The 20,196-nt window shown below is 36.0% G+C and overlaps 1 protein-coding gene across 1 annotated transcript in view; it reads right to left on the bottom strand.

Moving 5' to 3' along the window:
* The window catches only part of LOC103925093 (exostosin-like 2), a 77,811-nt gene that overhangs the window by 27,218 nt on the left and 30,397 nt on the right, over window positions 1-20,196 (bottom strand). Inside the window, exons 5-7 of the mRNA XM_009333739.1 lie at window positions 18,858-18,950; window positions 10,772-10,851; window positions 1,876-1,942 (exon numbers count right to left, since the gene is read on the bottom strand). Of these exons, the coding sequence (XP_009332014.1) occupies window positions 1,876-1,942; window positions 10,772-10,851; window positions 18,858-18,950 (240 nt within the window). The remainder of the gene's footprint in view (window positions 1-1,875; window positions 1,943-10,771; window positions 10,852-18,857; window positions 18,951-20,196) is intronic.

Raw genomic sequence — 20,196 nt, 5'->3', positions numbered from 1 at the left:
ATTAAAAAGCAATTCCCTTTTCGTCATACACTCAATGATTTCTATGCTGAATACATTTTCATGCAGTAGGACATAACAAAATACAGACCATTAAGAGTTTATTGATTTTCTATACTTAATATGATATTCTGATTTTATCACCATAATACCCAGGCAAAATGGCATATCCAGAATACAGTACTGTGTATAACCTGTATTTTACGATTTGTTTTTAATACACATTCCACTGATAGAATGAAGTTCACTAGACTACGTTAGACAGTATTTATTACAGGATTGAAAGAAGTCAAGTTTTGTATTTGTTTACTGTACTATTAACTATGCCGATTTTGTACTAGAGATTTGTGTATAATACCATATTAAAAACAATTCTATGAATAGGGAATTCATAACCTAAATTTCTTCCAAGGAATAGGTGGAAGGCAGTTCTGCAGCATATATTTATGCTGACTCTACTGCATTTTGAGAAGTACAGATATTACACAACATTCTGGGACTAAGGTGTGATAAAAAACACACCATAGATCTGTGATGTAAAAAAACAATCATCAGTCTGCCATTATTTGCTACATAGAGAGCACCTTTTAAAGACAAAACAAAAATAGCTTTGTTATAGACAACGTAGGCTCAATGATTGGACCTGTCATGAAACCTAAGATACTGAGAGGTTTGTCTGAACAGCTGATTTTGAAAAATGTATTTCATTTAAGCATGGTTGGCTGGCTGCACTCCACAATTTGGAGGCCCCCTGAATTACATCTATATGATATATGTGCAAGCAAACACCAAGTTTACCCAGGTAGACTAAGATTTTACTTTAGATTAAGGCATACGGTTTCTGCTCAAAGTGTTTTTTACCTCTGTAGGCGAACTGGACAAAAATTCAAAAATAAATTTCATGGGAACAAAGGAGGAAAAACCGATTCTCAAAGTCCTTTTGACGTGTTTGTTGCAGATAAATTACAGCGACTGCACTGACTGCTTCACAGAGCTTCAGGATCCGTAGAATGCCACACAAATTAGAGTCTTGCTGTTAACTGACAGCTCCTTTCCCACCTCCACAGAACTAAAAATATTAAGCTTGATCTCTCTTTTTTCAATTTTTAAGAAACACTTGTTTTGCCATACTTTTAAGAATTACAAATATTCTATAAAGTGTCCGTACAGAACTGTTCATATAGCCTGCTCGCTTCATCAAGATCACTGGAAAATGATGAACAAAATTTAATCTTTGCTTATAGTATGAAGTATATACTAAAACACAAGGTTGTCAATTAAGATGTGACGTAACATTTTTAAAAAGCAATATTGGAGCTTAATATTCCCCAGGACCAGGACTATCGAAAGTGACGCATCAAAACAGGAGGAAGATACATTATTTTTCATTCTTTTTAAACAATTCTGAAAAGATTAGTGTCAAACACTGAACCAAGTGTTTTGGGGGAAAGTTGGGGCCAAGTACATGCAAAAACTGCTCAGACTAAATCACAGTATGCCTAGGTGTCCGTCTCACTTGACTTTATCAGCCTACGTTATTCCCTTTTACCAATGGTTATAAATGATCTGTCAGCAGATCTAGCGCACTGCCTTGCACTAAGAACTGCCCCCAGCCAGGCCTGGTGCGTTTGCACATTCCGATTCATAAGGTGCAGTTCAGAAAGCTGCCAAAGGCCAGGCCAGCCAGGTAAAAGCGTAACCTGCTTCCATTGTCACTACTCAAACACGGTCCGCAGTAACTTCGGCTTCATGACAGCATACTACTCATTCACACACATTTTGCTTTGAAACCAGATTTTCTAATGTGTTTTAACAGTATTTTCCTTCACATTTTAAAAGCCAGTTTAAATCTGTTTTGCTAAGGAAAAGTGTTATTACCTTATTTATTCCCTGTAAACAGTCCAAGATCGTAAGATTGTACGTGCAGTTCCCAAATGAAGCGTCCCTATAGATGTAATAAAAATGAATTTAATATACACAGTTATTTTAAGAACTTGGAGAAAGGCAGCACACAACAGAGTGTATTCAAGTTATTCAATGCCCTCTGAGAAATCTGAATTAAAGTTCGAAGAAGACATCTTTTTAGAAGCTTGTTCATGGTAAAGCATTTCCCTACCAAAGACATAGCTCAGTGTAAATGCAGTTAGATACTGCAAATTACTTTAAGTGCATATTTTACATCATCTAACTACATGCCCTTTACCAAATTATTTATGCTGTCCTGGAACAGGAAGCTTTTCATCCTCTCTCAATTGTGTAAGGATAGTAGCAAACAAAGCAAAACTTGCTTTAACAATTATTCAAGTCTTAATCAAGTTACACTGTCTAACAAGGAAAGGCACATAGACTACTAGTTTGGATTTCATTTACAGGCTCTCATTTCGATGCCTGTTTACAGATGTGATTAAAAATTATCCAGATATAATTAAATTTAAAATTACTTGACCTCAGTTCTGCCACTATGAAAATAACAATTTCTCTTTAAAAGATGACAGGATACCCCAAAACAAAACATATTCAAGTAGTAAGAGACACCAACATTAAAATAAATAACACCACCAAAAAATAACAGCAACAAATGTATTGGGGGAAAAAAGAAAAGTACTTTTCAAAGTCCGCTTCAGACCAGTTTGCATTTTAACAAAATTCTGCCTGGTCAGATTATTTCCTAATCACTCATTAAAGAAATCTTTTATAGTTTTGCTCTAAGGTATCTTATCCAGAATGCTAAGAGCTGCAATTTATCAGAATAGCAAAATTTTAGGTTTCAGCCAGATACATCTTTAATCTATAATTGATTCAAAATTTCATTCTTTCATTGACAACTTTCCTTTTTTGATAGTCTACTTGCTGGAAGCAGTATGAAATTTGTTATATTGATATGCTCCTTCAATCCCAAGTACTTTAAGAGTAGAATATTCTCACCCATTCTTTAATAGCAGAATAAGTATAGCAGTTTTGAGCAAGCAGTGTTCATAGAAAACGTATTTAAGAAAATTAATAGCTACAATTTTGGTAGTGTGACATTACAGGCAGGCTACTCTAGAAAGGCTTTCAAGTTATTAGATTATTAAAAAATACTTAGCCATAATGTTTTAGAATTGGAACTTTAAAGTGTGAATAAACCTTCAATATCCAAATCCAACAAAGAAGTTTTTCAAAATGAAAAGCCATAAAGTGTTTTCATTACATTAGATACACAGAACATACCAAAGCTGTAAAATATAAACTTCACAGACAATACGTTTTTCACAGGGGAAATTTGGATAACAAATCATTTTAGCACAAAGGCATTTTAGCAAACAAAAAGGTCTTCTGAGCAAAAAATCTTAAGGCCCTAATGGGAGCACATATATAGCAGAAAACCTTTAAAAGCTGTAACAGTTTTCTGAAGAGGCTGACAGAAACAGCAAAACCTAAAACAATGCAAACCACAAAATTAAGTATTTAGAGAAATATGAATGGAAGATATGATTGTAGCAGACGTTCTATATTACATGTTATTTTGCTACAACAATAATATAATTTTTATTTTATCTATATGTATATAGCTACTTCTTCAACTGATAAGGCATCTGATACTGCAGTACATAAAAACAATACTGGGGAAAAAAGCCACATAATCTCTAATTCATTAACAAGAAGCGCTATGAGAGCGAGAGAGAGAAGGGAGAGGAGAGGACATTGAACTTGACCTAGATGTACAAGATAAGCCTATCACAATTCCAGGTGTACAGTATTCTTAGCTACAGTTCCCACAGACAGCTATTACCAGTGGAGTGCACATGGATGCTGGCAGCTAACATCTATTGCCTACATCATCCGTGCCTCAAACGTCTCATTTCTGTTGTTGCGCACCTAACCATAACAGTAGGTGTACTCTGACTGGAGAAAACAGCTCTGCTGACACTTGCCAACCACACAGAGTGAAATAATAGAAAGACTGAAAGCCAGGAAATTCCAAATAGGCAAAGTTTTGGAATGAACAAATAAAAAGCTGTTTAAACCTAATCCCAAATTCCCAGAAACTAAAAGAATAGCAGCATTCTAATGGTTTTTTAAAAAGAAATGCAACACACTGAGTTAACATCTGAAAAACTCACATCCCCATCTATCATTTGTGGCAGAATGTGATAATGTAATGAAACCATAAACAAACACTAGATATGAATGACAATACAGCACGGTAGCGAAATAACACCTGGAAGCAGTGGCTTAATATTACCTAATGCTTCAAGGGAAAGCATGATGTTTGATGAGCCATGGCAAATACTGAGCGTATTATATCAGACCTTGCCATAACGTCTCTCTCTCTCCCCCTCTGTCCCTCAAGTATCTTCTGGTAAGAAAACACAAGCAAATAATAAAAGTTCCTTCTATCGTAATTTGGAAAACAAGAAAATGGACCAAAATCTATGCACTTCATTTTCCTTAAAGCCACAGCCATACTTATTGTAGCACTCCCAATCCTTTTCAGGGTAAATCCAGGAACAGATATATTTTTTCTTTTCTAATTTCCAAAAGTACAACTGCCTGATTAGAATCAATTCCAGATGCAAACCCCTTTCTGAAACTTTACTGTTTTATGCTCCAGAATTTTAAGCTAAGCTATCTACAGGTACTAAATTTTAGGTGTAAGAACAAAGAAATTCATCTGGCAGAAGTTTTATGTATAATCCATGAGGACTCTGCATGCTGGATCCATTGATGTAGTAGAGACAGATCTGAAGTACAGGTAAGGGAAGTGCTTGTGGACTCAGTATTAGCAGATGAAACCCAAGTTACCAGTTTCAGAACACACAGCAAGCAACAAAATGCACTATACAGAGCTGTTTTAAATATTAAAACAATAAAAAACCTAGTTTATTTATGAAACCAAGTCACAGTGTACTTATGAAGTGGCATTTTTTTATATTCAATCTTCCTATCAAATTGATGATTTCATATTATTCCAGAGCAGTGTTAACATTCCTTTAGAGTTTAGCCAAAGAGCATTTTGCAGAAGTATTAGAGAGGACGGATGCTTAACACCAATCTTACTGCCAACTACATGTCTAGAAAGGCCTTGAAATACTCAAAAGGCAAAGATTAAGATTATCGTGACCTAATTTCCTGAATGTTTTAAATAAGTTACTCACGTAAAATATCTTTCTGTTTACAGGGCGTTGTCTAAGGTATTTCAAGTCACTAATTATTTTGATTCTTTCTTTGTTAAAAGCAAAACAAAAAAAAAATCTCCCCCACAGTCACCTAGAAGACTTCCTCCAGGCTGAGGCTGAGTTATCAAGTTCTTTTTCTAGCCCAGAGAAATCAGTCAGAAGTCATGTCAAATCATTAAGAAGCTTTGTAAATATTTAAAAAACAAATTTGATCTTATTTTTTGAGTCCTCCTGAATTAATGCATTTACCGGATAAAACTAAATAATTAAAAACTAATGCAGAACAACTAGTTCAATTTCACCATTCTTTGTGTCAACCCTTCTTCCTTCCTACTGATGTATAAATTTCCAGACCATGGATAAAAATATTGGATTCTGTCAGAACTAGTACTAACCTTTACAAAAATCCTGTTAGAAATACAGCTATTCTCATACCACATTGACTTGAGAAGACAAGTGTATATCACTAGATCCACCAGCATGCATTTTCTTTCTACCAACGACAGATATATTTCAAAGTTTTAGAGCCATAATTAATACTACTAATTTTAGCTTGCATAAGATGCAATAGATTCTGAATGGGCCACACTTTGTACCACAGTAAAACGGAATGCAAGCACTAACAGTTAGGAGGAAGAGCACTGTAAAGAAAAAAATACCTTTACTAACCTTGCAGAAACATAATTTTAGATGAAATTAAAATTTATTCCAGACATTCTTTCTACTTAAACTTATTCTTCTCCTTTGCCCACTGTACACAATCAGCATCCTATCCAACAGAAAACTAATGCATGTGCTTACGTTTCAGACAGTAGTCATTTTTAACTTACTGGGACGACTTATGCGTATACAAAAACATTTAGGGTGTTTTTACTGGTGGAAACCAGCTATTTGGATTTCAAATGTTATACCTTTTTGTTCAACTCAGAAGTTTGTGCTTAAAAAAGCATAGAAGAGAAAGGAAGACCTCATTTCATATCAGAATAAGAGAACAGGGCACATACAGACATCTCCTGCACAGTTTTACAGTGTGGGTGCTCTGATTTCTGTTGCTGATCACATTTCATTACAGTATTCTTCCAGTCTTTTATGGCCAAATGCATAACCACCTTTATTTTCAAACACTGTTTTACCAACTATTACATGATAGTAGCCTATTTGCTTTCAAAATGAGAAAAACGTGAATATTTCTATGAGATACAGATGTAGTATGAACCTGAGCCAGCATTACAGAGCTGCAAATCCCACATCCGATTTCACAGTTATTGTAGCTGACCTCAATACTGCATAATGCCTTCCCTTTCACCAAACCTCTAAACACTGTCAGTAACAAAATAGTTTGTTTCCCCAGCACTTACTAATAAAGAAACAAAACCCAAAAGCTACGAACTAAAATCTAGCTCTCAAATTCACGTCATATCTAGAGACTGAACACAATAATACTAAAATATATTTGTTTTTTTCTCTTTAATATAAAGTCAATACAGAGTAGTTTGAGGTAAAAATCTAAAATTTAGTTTCACAATAGGAAACCGGTATTTATGATGATTTAAAATGGCGTTAGCACCGTTTTCTTAAATGGAAGTGAGAAGATACAGTACAAAATCTTCAAGAGATTAGAGCGTCACCAAGTGACAGTGAATCACCTAAAAATAAGATGCAAGCGTCTCAAAGACAGTAGTGCCTTATCCTCCTGCTTTGTCTTTAGTTTTTCTATTATAAAAACAAAACCAAAAAGTTTCCATGTATCTTGTAAGAGGGGTATTCTGATTTCCTTCCACCCCTGAACAATATTTGCTGAAGCTGTCTTTTAATGAAATACCAGCTGAAGATCTAAGCCGATTAAGGCTTTTTGAGGTCACTGAGCTAGAGGAAAGTAGATCAGTTTCCTAGTGATCATTTCATGTAAACATACCTCAGCACTCCCTAAAGAATCTACATATTGAAAGTTGTCTTATTTTTTTTTCCAAATAGAAGACACTTCAGATATCAAATTAACAAACTTGTTAAATAGTCTAGCTGTAACACTTAACTGATCATCGCTCACTGATAAACTCTTGCACTTGAAACTATTCCAATGGAGATGACTTACACTACAGAAGTTATATAATATCTAAGTTCCAGGCTCCAAGAATAAATTCAAGTCAATAAGTACTGAATACCAATGATTAATACCTCAAATTATTTCCTTCCTAGACCTTAGAATAGGAGGGAAGAGGTAAGACATTTGGGTTACAGTTTTCATTGTACATAAGAGTCATTTTAGTCCTTTCCAAGACACTAAAGATGTGGAAGGAGTGCAAACCTTCTCATAGCACCAACTTGTTTCTTCACAGTATAGCTCGACGCCAAGCAGATAAGCACTGACCTAAGGCAGTGCTACTGCTTCCAGCACAGGTTCATTTGCTTGGGCCTCTGTATCATGCTATATTTTGCACAAGAGATGTTTCAAATGTCTTAGACAGGGGCAGAAAATAATCTCAAAGGCCTATATAAACCAGGAAAGGAGGAATAAATTATTTCTTCCCCATTCCCAGCTAATCTAGATTGTCCCACTGCAGGCCCTCATCAGATCTACTTGCCCTTCTCTCAGCCCCAGTAATTCTTAAGCTCCCTATGTATCTATTCCAGCCTCTTCCTAGGAATTCAACTCCAAAATATCACCCCCCTAACTATCAGACTCCCCATTTCTTACCCAGCCTCCTATCTTGTCAGAATCCTTCAGTTTATTTCCTCACTCCTCTTCGTCTCACCTCCTGCACAGCTAGATTACACAGCCGTCTTTCCCAGCAGGGCAAACTATACCGCAGGTAACAGAATCTGCTTAGGCTCTAATCCAGTGCCAAGACCTGACATAGTCCAAAGCAGCTCCAAAAGAAACTTCAGTGCTTTCCAGCCCCACGCCATATAAGAAAGAACGCGCAAGAAATCAGGATGTTTAATTCTTCTAGCAAAAGCTTATAACACTATATTCCTTGTGGAGACAGTAAGACTCTGCTCAAGAGGTTGCCTCCCTCCCTTCCTCTAAAATAGCCAAAGCTTTGCATTAAAAGAACCCCAAAACCCAAAAACATCCCAAAACCCAACCACACCACAGAAAACCCACCACAAAACCCCACAACCTCCCAAAAAAGCTTTAGTTTTAGCCAATCATTTATCTCCCAGCAACCCAGGGCTTGAAACAGACAGACAAAGACTGCAGAGGAGTTACATTTCAGAAGACTGCCTACTCTATACATTTATTGCCCTCTTCTCCTGAAGCTGACAAACAGAATGAAGCAATTATACTTTGTAATCATTTTAACAACCCAGACTGCAAAAACTGAGTCGTCCCTTTGTTGGACATTGCCTTCTTCAATGTTTTCAGTTAGTTTTCTCTCCCCTGGGAAACATGAAATGCTCTTTGTATATAATATAAAGCTATCTTCAGAAAATCTTGCTGTTTCTTGTATTTTTTTTGACCCCTCCTTTGCTGATCCCAGAGTAGCTAACTATTCTATTTTGGAATAGAATTTTATGAATTCAAACTCAGGAGGATTTGCTTTGTTTTGTGTCATTAAGTTTGTTACTGTGGTTCTTATCAGCCTCACAAGAAATCACAGAGCTAATTACTTTCACTACTCCCTATCAGTCAAGCAGAAATAGCATTTTTATTACTATTACTATCATCATCATCATTATTATAAGGAATTGGTTGCAAGGCAAAGGTCTGTAGCCTTTGGTTTGAACAAATAGGGTCATATGAGTCTGTTCCACAAACACAATATTGCTCCCAAGTTTTCTGTGTTAATTTTGGGATCTGACAACTAAGGTTCTTCACTTTGTCAGAACCTCTTTTTCATACACCTTAATCTTTACTTTGGCAGGGAAGAAAGGAACCTAAAGACATAGCAATCTACCGTAATTCCAAACAGTAATTTTTTTTTTAATTGGTGAACAAGATACAGCTATTCTTAGGTGACATACAACCTCCACTACTAAGAGAGTTTTGCTTTTTCAGCAAGTTTTGAATAAACTAAGCTTAAGATTCTGAAAAATTTAAGTCACTTTAGTATTAAAAGCTCTTATATGAAAGAAATACTCCTGCCAAAGTTGAACCACTGAGAATTTGATATGAAAGGGAGAATCAGGTTTCTTTCAGACTCCACTAAAATGCTACATAGTAATCCCCAGAAGGAAGGGAAATATTGCAGGGAAATATTTCACTTGTTGCTTCCCCAAAATGGTAAGTAGACAGAAGAACGTACTGACACAGTTTTTGTGCTCAGAATAATAGAGTTTCCTTGAAAGAACTTCTTGGAGCAATATTCCGATAGCTGAACCTTCTGTAAATGGAAAGGACCAATGTGATTATTTCAAACTGGGAGAAGATCAGGAACCAAAGAATCTAAAGGGTGGAGAAAACTATACATTATTATTTGTTTAACTGAGATCATTACTCCTGTATTTTATATAGAATTTGGAGATGTTAAAAAAACACTGACATGTTTAAAATAACTGGTTTTTTAGTGCATTGTACCAAGTATCTTTTATAATTAGCTGAAAAAAATACGGGTATCAACAGCTCAGTAAACTTCTTGAGCTTTGGAGAGCTATTGATGACCAGGTGAAAGTATAAACTCTCTGCCAATAAAAGCTATCACTGATTTGACACTTTTTTAAAAAATGTGTTCAATGGTTTAAGATTTCAAAGTCAAACTAGTCTTCGCATACAAATCTACCATCCCAATAGTTATACTGTATCTGGCTCCTGTACAAGCTATGAGAAGAGAGATAATCTGATCTTCCTTTGCTGAGTGGCTGTAGAATCAGATGAATTTGATATAGACAAGGTAGGTCTACATTTACAAATGCATTGGCTGACAGTGAACACTACTTGTAAAACACTGACTCCCCTAAAAGAAGAGGACATTGACCTTCTTGCAGTTACCTTTTATTGCCAGTGTTTGCATGAGAATAGTGTGAGGTATTTTCATTCATAAAGTACAAAGGCATTTCATGGTCCACACCATGAAAAAAAAATCTGAAAGTCTCTTTATTAGATAGGCATGATAGCTAAAACTCCTCAGATTCAAGTCTCAATATGACCTTAGTACAGAGAATAAAGACAGATTGAGAGAAATTATCTATGATTCATCGAAAACAGAAAGGCAAAGCAATTTAATAACTGGAACATCAGTACTTGTTCTGTAAAATAGAAAAAATGTAACAGCATAAAACCCCCTTCATTCATGTAAGTCTAGCTGGTTAGGTACTAGGTAATGTAAAAAATTTGAATGACTTCCAAATAGTAAAACACGATACATCATAAATAAAAGTTTTAATTGCTAAATCACAAACATGCTGAGAACTATTTTCTAAACCTGACAGTTTGCAAGACTGGGAGTGTTACTTAAAACTTAAATCAATCGAAATGGCTTTATTATTCCAACACAGAGCAAGTAATTCCACCAGAAGTAAAAAAAATACCTTTTTTTTTTTTTTTTTGAGATCAGTCATTTTGATACAACGTCTGTATCAGACACGAAACCCTTTTCTGGGAAGGTAATCTGAAAAATTTGTATTTAGCAAATTCTAAAACACAAAAGTTAGGCCCATTTCTCATGTTCACATACCTAAATGGAAGATACGGTGGATTAGATCCAGACAAAAGTGTTCTGTAAGCTTCTTCTGGTGTTTTCTTCAAGTATATTACCTAAAGAGGGTGGGGGGAGAGGAAAAAAAATAAGCCCTGAGCCTGAAAAGTCATTAACCACATGTACACTTCCCCCAGCCCACAAAACTCTTAAGGATGTATACTGTACTCCTTTATGACCAACTCCTATGACATTTATAGGACAGAAAAGACATACCTACACAAAGTAAGAGATTCAGAAATCAACAGAAGTCAACAGAAACTGGGATTTCTGTTTTGTATCATTCCCCCCCTTTAAAAAAAAAATTAAAAAATACCCAACACATATTGCTGCAACTGAGAGACTTTACGACAGACTCAACATTGCACTAAGATGAACGATAGGCATCTATGCTAGGAATTCTCTGTCCAATTCCAGACGAGTCAAAACATTATCACAGCAGCTGACAAAGGAAACACTTCACCGCCACAGCTCAATGGAAGATTTTCCAACACAATATTTTTTGATTCCTAACTGTCAATATCAAACTACTAATTAACAAAAGTATCCAATTCAACAAGCTGAACCTGTTACTATGAGACCAACATATAGTTAATGTAACACCCTAAGCCAAGGCTCATTCTGCTATCACTGAACACTATCAGCTCAGTTTACTCAAGTACAAAATTACAATACAACCACATCTTGTTGCATTTCGATTCCTATTTGTATAGTAAAACTGGTCCTAAAATAAATTTAATTTGGAATACATATTAAGCAAGTGCATTATTTACAAAAAAAAGATTTCATCCAGTTTGGAGTGGCATATTTCACATGCACAAATATGTTTTGTAAACAAAGCCACACAATTTTCCTAGCCATTTCCTCCCAACTCACCTTACAAGCAGCACCTACATGGCTACTTTTTAGCTCTATGCACATTTAACTGCTGAATGTAAAGTATTCTAATAATTATTTTCTTAACCAAGACATAGGCTAATTCCTGATCTAAAAGCTTTATTCAACTTTTGACCCTGAACACATTAGAATATAGGTAAGTGGTGACCACTCCCAGAATATTTGCAATTTGCTTTATGTCTAAAGTCATATCTCAAGTTAATGGGATTTTTAGTACGCTGTAAGATGTCAACATGGTAGGTAGATTTTCTTGCATTCCTTCCTCAAGCATGGACAAGGCAGACAGAAAAGACAAGATAACACAAAAACAATATTGACTCAGGTAAAACAGTCTGAAAAACTGTTTGCCATGATGCAAAGCAAAGAGGGTCCAGAATCATCTCTGTTTTTCAACTGCCACCTATTTCATTGCTGTGAACAACTAGTCTAATTTTGGACCAAAACCCTCTACACGAGCTGATTTGCCTTCAATTCCCTGACACGTAGCTGTAGTTCAGGGTCGACTCCAGTGTTGCTGCTCCACTCATCACAGTCACACTGATAGCATGGATCAGTATAATCAGCACCCAAAAAGAGGAAAAACCCCACTTATCTTCAGACGTTAAATCTCAATACTGCAGCAGCGTCAATGTTGCTGTTTCATTTAGCAAGTGCCCAAACCACATGTTTCTCAAAATTAATGTGCCTGTATTTGCCAAACTTCCATATTCTCCCCTCCTTAACCTCTGAAAGCAATGGTTTCCCGAAACCTTCCACCATCAAAACAGGCCACAATTTCTGTATGAAAACCATTCCATTTATTCTGTGTTATCAGAACAATTGTTTCTAATTCAATTATTGGATTCTTTGTTTTTGGGGTCAAACCAGTAATTACTAATATTGAAACAGATTCAGAGATTTATTTAATGGATATATGTATTTACTTAATTCAAAAAGTGGAGGAGCCCATTTCTTTTTATTTTTAAGCTGTAATGGTCTGCCTACAGCAATGATTGCTAACTAAGGGCACCAACTTCATGCTTTCAACCCCTGCAGCATAGCAATGCTATTCTCTTTTCACAGTCTTTGTAAGAGATTCTTTGAGTCTGTGAAAGAAGTTTCCTTTTTTCTTCCTTTATAGTCCCCCCTCACCACAAAGGTTTTGCATTTAAGAACAATGCATCCTGTGCAATAGATTTTGGGGGGGGGGGGGGTGTATTACAGAGAAAAATACTGATTTTATTCATGTCAATTAATGTCAATAATCACGTCAATTAGCTTACATTTAAAGCCTAAATTCCTACTTGTAGCGAAAAGATCCTTAGAGGGTAGTTCAGAGGACTTCAGGGAAAGATGAGTTTCCATCTTACGCAGCAGGGAGTCAGAAATCTGAAGTAGGGGCAAATTTGTACTATATGAATGTTTTCCCAATGCTGCAGTTTTTATTTCACAGAAGTTATGGTACTTCCAAGCTGTCTCTGCTCAAAGATATGTATACATGACATTTTGAACGAAACACTACTAGTTGTCTGTCCACAAAGCTCATAATAAAGACACCAGGATGGAAACAGGAGAAAGATATTAGGAACACAAAAGGAAGGAAGAGAGGGAAAGAAACACTGAACAGAGCTCCTGAAAAAAACGAAGTATCACAGATGTCAAGAATAATGCAATAACTGAAGGAGGAAGGATAATGAAATGGAGAAGGAAACACTACAGTACATGTCTTCAGTACTTAAAAAGTAGTGATATCCATTAAGAAAAACCCAGGAGACCGTTTTCTGACTCATCTTTATCAATGAAAACTCAGCAACTGAAACTTAGCTTCATTTTTTAATCTGATGAATCTTCAGAGTGCTTTCATTCTGCAGCATACACAAGTAAAAAAGAAACAACACAAAGAACCTGTAGTGAATAGTTTGTATAAATTGAACCTTTATCTAAGAAATAACGTGAATAAAAGCCTTTTAAAAAAAAAAAGCCACTTTCCAGATAGTAACTGTTCTCTTACAAGAGTTGCTTTACAAGGGACAAGGTTCTCCCCTTCCCCACTGTTACTTCTCTATCTCATATCATGTGGCACTGCTACCTGTAAAATACAGATTCAGCAAATATTGAAAGTTTTCAAATATTTTTTTCCTCTGACATTTCCATTCTTATGTTCTCAACTTCCTGAATAATTATGTGGTTGAAAGATAAAGCTCTCCACAGTTGGGACACTATGCAGGCACGTGACATGTAGCAATACTGGCCACATACCCACCGCCAAGAAAATTCATACCATATGTCCTAAAAAGTTTTTCAGAACAAAAAGGGAATTAGTATTTTGCAAGTCCACCTTAACACTTATCCACAATATTTCAAATACAAATTGGATTCATCTTGTTCCCACCCACACCTGCCATTTTCGAATTAGAAGTATATGGAACAGATCCACTCTAGAGCTACTAAGTTATCACGAGAATTCTGTGAAACCAATCTAAAGCCATCTCAAGAAAGGTGTTGCTTGAAACAGCAACAAGGCCGTACACGCTGCAGTAACTGAAAAGCCTTTGTACTTGCTGACCCTCCAGGAGAGGGATTACAGATTTGAGCAGTAGTGCGATATGCTTAGATTACAAGAGAACAAACCCTTAAAGCTTCAAGTAGAGCTGAGAAGTCTAATTTAAATTTTTAAATTAGGGAAAAAACACTCCTGCAAGCAAATGACTGAACATGCTGTAGTAATTTGCTATTACCCAGTCATCTGCTGCGATGAAATTACAAACTTAAGAACTCAACAGCTTTTCCCCCTTATTGGCATTACAGAAGTCTAATGAAAGGTATTACTACCAAAATACACACTTAAAGTAATTGTGAGAAAGAAATATGACCAGCCCATCTGCTATCTACAAGGAAAAGGAAAAAGAGCTCACTGGATCTCTTTTCAGAGTTTGTCACAGTATGAAAGCATTATGTTTCACCAGGACTGCTCAAAAGTCAGATTTTGGTCCACTAATCAAGTTTTGATCTTTGAAGAATTGCAAGAGATAACTACTACCTGACTGATGCAAGGGCAGAATTAAAGTTCTAGGTTTACCAGGAGGAGCAAGTGTCATACATACATGTTCTCTCTTCCCTCTGCCCCATTTCTCTACAAGTCCACGAGCAGTCACTGGTACAAACAGACTAGTATTCCTCCTGCTCTTCTCCCCCAGGGAATTCAAACCTTACTAGACAGCAGAGTGTATACAACCAGGTAGGGGTTCATTGGTTTCCAACCAGAAAAGAAACATAACAATTACTTTAAGAATATGGAACGAGGCACCCAGCTCCCAATTCATCCATATGTTATCAGACAAGAGAAAATGCACTCTCCTTTACGATTTCTCCAAGAATGAATTCTTTGATGACAAGCAGGGAGTTCATGTAATCACTTCAGAATAATTCAGTATAATTAAACCTACTCCCTCTCCCCTCTCCCCCCCAGACAGAAACTACTAGGGACAAATTGAGTCAAACCAGGCTACTTTAGTTTTGGTATGCATGAAAGTACTTGTGATACTATTTTAAAACTAATTTAAAAAAAAAAGTATTTAAAAATAACTATTGTGGAAGACTACATAAAAGCCCCTAACAACTAAAATAAGTCTCCAAACAGATGACGGGAAAAGCAAAGCAATCCTAGCTTCAAAATATTCTCTGTGGCACCTGGTAAGACTTTGTAAAACCTAGTAGCACCCTGTTTCTGCCATCACTGAACAGCCTATGTTGTAGTCTTGGTCATTTAGGGGGAACCCTGAACTTCTCTGTAAGATCAGAGAAGTCTGCATGTTCTTCTGTTCTTGTAGCACTTTAAATATTCTTTTTCTTCTTAATCTGAATTTTAGGACAGAAGTAATCTTTGCAGAATTCTTAAGAGCAAGGACAATAATTTAGCAACTGGACATGATTAGCCCAAATGTATCGAAAGTCTATTGTAAAAATTGAAATTTAGCAAATGCATCTTCCTGAGATGCAATTTACAAACAGGCAACCTATTGCCAATAAAGTTTTAAGACTTAGCTTTCGCTTAAACTTATGACTCTCTTATTAAAATATTTTAATAGCTATAGGGTATTTCAGTTCAACATGTCTAAGAAGCTGTTTAATGGAACAATCTAAGTTGCATAATCACCACTAGAAACCCATTCCTAGAACCTGAGCCACTGTTTTCCACGTTTCATTTTACACTTAATATTTTAACACCAGGACAAATAAAACAAGCCTTCTCAATTAACTTTCACACATTGGTAGAGTTCATAGCTATAAGACTTTCTGGTCACAAAAAGCTTGTATAATCAAAGAAAAGATATAAAATCTAGATGACCTTAAATCAAAGAGTACATATATTTCTGTCACAATTTGGATATTCAAATTGTAATAGATCAAATTGCCAATTACACACAGTTCTTTTACTGAAGAATACTGAAGAATATGATTAGATTCCTTCAGGTCAGGAACTGCCCTATCACGTAACCCAAGAGTGTACATCTACTGCATCTGACTGAACATAGCATTTACAGGTAAAACACTCAAAAAATGCAAAGATTATTTCTTGAGTGTGAAATGAATACGCCTGGATTATAAAAGCTAAGCTTCTGCAATTGAAAAACAAAAGTCAGATTATTAGGTAGATCATAAATAACTTTTTAGAATAAATAAAAATTAATTTTATTAATTTATTGGCATTAGTATCAATCATTGTAGAAGACGGTGAATGAACTCCCATAACACTTTCAAGTTTAGGAATACACATCTACAGAAATAATTCTGGGATGACATACTTATGTAACATTGGATACCTTTGTGCAAACTGTTTTCCAATGTTCTACTAAATGGAGATGAATTGGAAAGTGACTATAAGGTGTTTTCAATAGGAGAACGAATACTTTTTTGTACTGGTAGCACTGTATTAGTAAAGAATTATTCTTGGTACATATCTTCAATAATCAGAAGATACTTAAAACATACTAGTCTGACGGGAGAATAACAGTATCAAACGCAGGTGTGGATCACTTGCATATGCTAGCAGTTAAGAGCTATAAGCAGCTTAAAACAGGCTAGGCAAGGGTTAAGTGTGCATGCAGTTGTGGCACACTGATTTACCTTATTGTACACATAAGCTACCAACTCTTTATGTGATGTGCCACCTGATATCTATTATGGAGTACATATACAGTCACACCATGGTACACATACTATGTGCACTTGTGCACACCTCTTGACTTTCTTCAGGGGGATTTCTGCTGCCCTCCCCCCCAGTGTGTGCCCTTATCCCTAGCTTTAGCTGCTGAGCAATAAGTCCTTCAAATAAGGACTACCAAATATACCAGACTGTTCCCATGTTTAAGTCTTAAATACTACAAATATGGCACAGTCTTACTTAGCTGATCAGTCCTCTGCTTGGAGTTCTGTCTTGCACCTTTCGTACCCCCTTACCTTTCTGTTCCTACAACCTGGCTTTGCAAGAAGTTCTCTTCATGGACAGTAGTGCTTTCTCCTTGGGTCTACCTAATACCGATAAGGGCCTTTTAACCCCTTATCCACAGAGAACAGCTATTTAGTTGAGATGGTCATATAACAAGGACTGGACAAGGGGAATAAAAAGATTATCTCATCCCCTTCAAAATGCCAGTGTCCTACCCTTTCCGAGGCTTCTAAGATGAAGGCAGGATCAGACAAGGGCAATCCAGTGAAGGCAATCAGATGCTGTAATCTTCATACGTGCTAGATGAGTGTTCTCTAGCTATAGGCTTAATTAGACCATCTTTAAAACATGAAGTGAATCTTTCTAAATACAGAATTGGAGATATAATGATGCAAACAGAAAACAAAAAGCAGTCTGAATGGAATGACTGAAGTTTCTTTACCAACTATAGTGTGGGAATCATTATTGAAGATGCTACAAGTTGAACAGATTTTGGATCTGAAGGGATCGGTAAAGCTTATAAAGATACACTATCAAATTTGGAGGCTCCTTAAACAGAATATAAAACACAGAATTGGAAATTCGAGCATTATTAAATATAGCCTTGTACAGTCAAAAACGTTAACAAACTTAGAACGTTCTAACTCATTTGTTCTTACTATTCCTTTTGCAGAGTTGTTCCATCAGGTCTAATCCCAAGGGTTAAAAATCTAACCCAAAGATTTTTAAAATTTGAACTTATCCCCAATTTTTTTTTCCATCTTTAACTAGATCTTCTTTCTTAAGAGCATTTACACACTATCCCCACACTTGTAGTAAAACATTTTGTTTAATTACAAGAATCTGCAACCTAAATTCTTTCCATATTATCATCTGCATTTATTGAGCTTTGCTTTCAGCATGACCTCAGGCCTGAAAGAAATATACCAGCTTTCACACAGTACAAAGCCTGACTTAACAGAGACTTCCAGAACTCAGCTGACCACGTGGATGTCAGCTCAGGACCAGCAGCTTGTTAGTTTCAATACTTCATCAGCATAAAACATGCTATCACAAAGACTCTGAGTTTTCTACAAGTGTGCTCCAATTCTGGCCAGTAGAGCAGGAAGGTAAAATTGAGTCTGAGCTACGCTGCTATGAAGACACACAAGTGGCTGTGCAAGTGTGAGCGTGGGACTATCAAAACTTACGTGATATCATAATAAGTTAGGCTTGGCTAACTAAGATGGCCCTGTGTATTGCATATTATCTGTAACATCAGAAGGCTGAAATACCTCAATTTTTCCATTATTCTGGGTAGGCTACGAAAATTAACTGAGAAAAGAAATCCATTCAATAATCACTATGCCTCTAGTCTAGTAACTTTAAGAAAGGCTGTGAGAAAAAGCTTTCTCCTCTCTAGCATGAATCTCACTACTGCCGTGAGCAGCAATTGATCTTAAGACAGCCAGGTTTAGAGGTAAGTTTGTGGTTTGCATTTTTGCCATTCAAGAAAATGGTATCCTATGGGAAACATGCACATGACCTGTCAAAGCCAATCCCTGTGTAGTAAATGGAGTTAAGTGACAAAGACAGGGCTTCCCTAAAACTCATACAGCAGAATTTTCAAAGACAGCTTAGAGAAGAATCAAATGACAATCTGCCTACCTCCGTAAAGGACCATTCCTTGAGATGCTATTTTACACATAGCAGACTTCTCTTAAGAAGGTTAGAAGTATCCATGTGATAAATGATACTTACAGCATATGCACCTATTAAAAACGCCGCATTTGCTCGTTTCCGCTGGTCAAAACTGGTATAGTACACTATCCTCTTTCTTGATAGACTGAAATACTGTTAAAAAAAAAAAAGACAGCATGTTTACTGAGAGAAGCATACATTTTAAAAATACTTTAAAAAGTCACCTTACCAAAACTGAAAAAATTCTCATAGAGAGATTCTTAGAATTGAAGGAGAAAAAATTACTGATACCATGAACGATCCTCTTACATTATAGATAAGAGTGCAGGGAAACAGCCACTGTATCAGGGCAGATCTTAGTTTGCTGTGTGAAAATATCCTATAAAATGCAGTTGAACCAAAATGCTCAATATAAAATACTGGATTTTTTTTCACAAGTTTAAATATTTCAACATAGCCTATGAATGTTCATTAAAGACATTGAAATTTTCAGACTAAAACACCCTCCTATATGTTAAACCTCTTCAGCACATAATTCTGTGGAGAAGACAAGAGAAAAACTGAAGCAATCAATCTTACAGGCATTTTAGAAATTAAACATCACCCTTCCATCTATACTACCTAAAAACGGGGTGACAGACATCTTTAGAAAGCTTCAACAGCAAGAATTTATAAAAAAATGATTGCACAAGTGAAAAGCCTGAAAAAAAGACTAGGCAGAGACAAAACTAGTAACGTTTGCAATTCTTCTTTCTTTAGGAAGAAAAGAAGCCTCTGTCAGAATCCTGTGGACAAAACTCCCATTGAAAACAAGACCAGCAAGCACCAGAAAAGAACAATAATGACAAACTGCAGCAAAACTATTTAAAGCCAGAGAGAGATAAAATTGTCACTTAAAAAGGGCGAGTTGGACAGTTTATTGCATTATATTTTTTTTAGCTTCATGAATTGCTACACTTTCATTACATTCTGCAACACTATCACTCATGTTTTTCCTGACGTTTCTACAGTACTACTAAGTTTTGAGGAAGTCATCAGACATACTGGATTCTGCTTCTAAATATTTGAAGCGCATTTCTATTTTTAGAAGTTGCACATTTTATAAACTGCCTTTATACCAGTGCTGCTGTTACCCAACTTCAGGTTTTTAAATCCAATTTGACAATTTTAATTTCCTTTCTTTTCCCTCTCTTGGCATCGATGACACTTGGGGGTGGGAGATACGGTAATGCTGCAGAATTGTGGTTTATTTATTTAAGTAGTGCCAACTGTATTTCGCTTCCAGAAATCTGTAAATATCCGCTCTCATCTTAAATCTTGTTGCAAATTTTAGGAGAGCTTTAACCACAGAATCAAACTGTGGAAAAAAAAAAAAAAACAAAACAACCCAAAACAAATA

The sequence above is a fragment of the Pygoscelis adeliae genome, unplaced genomic scaffold (genome assembly GCF_000699105.1).
Source record: "Pygoscelis adeliae isolate BGI_AS28 unplaced genomic scaffold, ASM69910v1 Scaffold10, whole genome shotgun sequence".
NCBI classification, from domain to species: domain Eukaryota; kingdom Metazoa; phylum Chordata; class Aves; order Sphenisciformes; family Spheniscidae; genus Pygoscelis; species Pygoscelis adeliae.
This window is presented reverse-complemented; position numbering and strand designations above follow the sequence as displayed.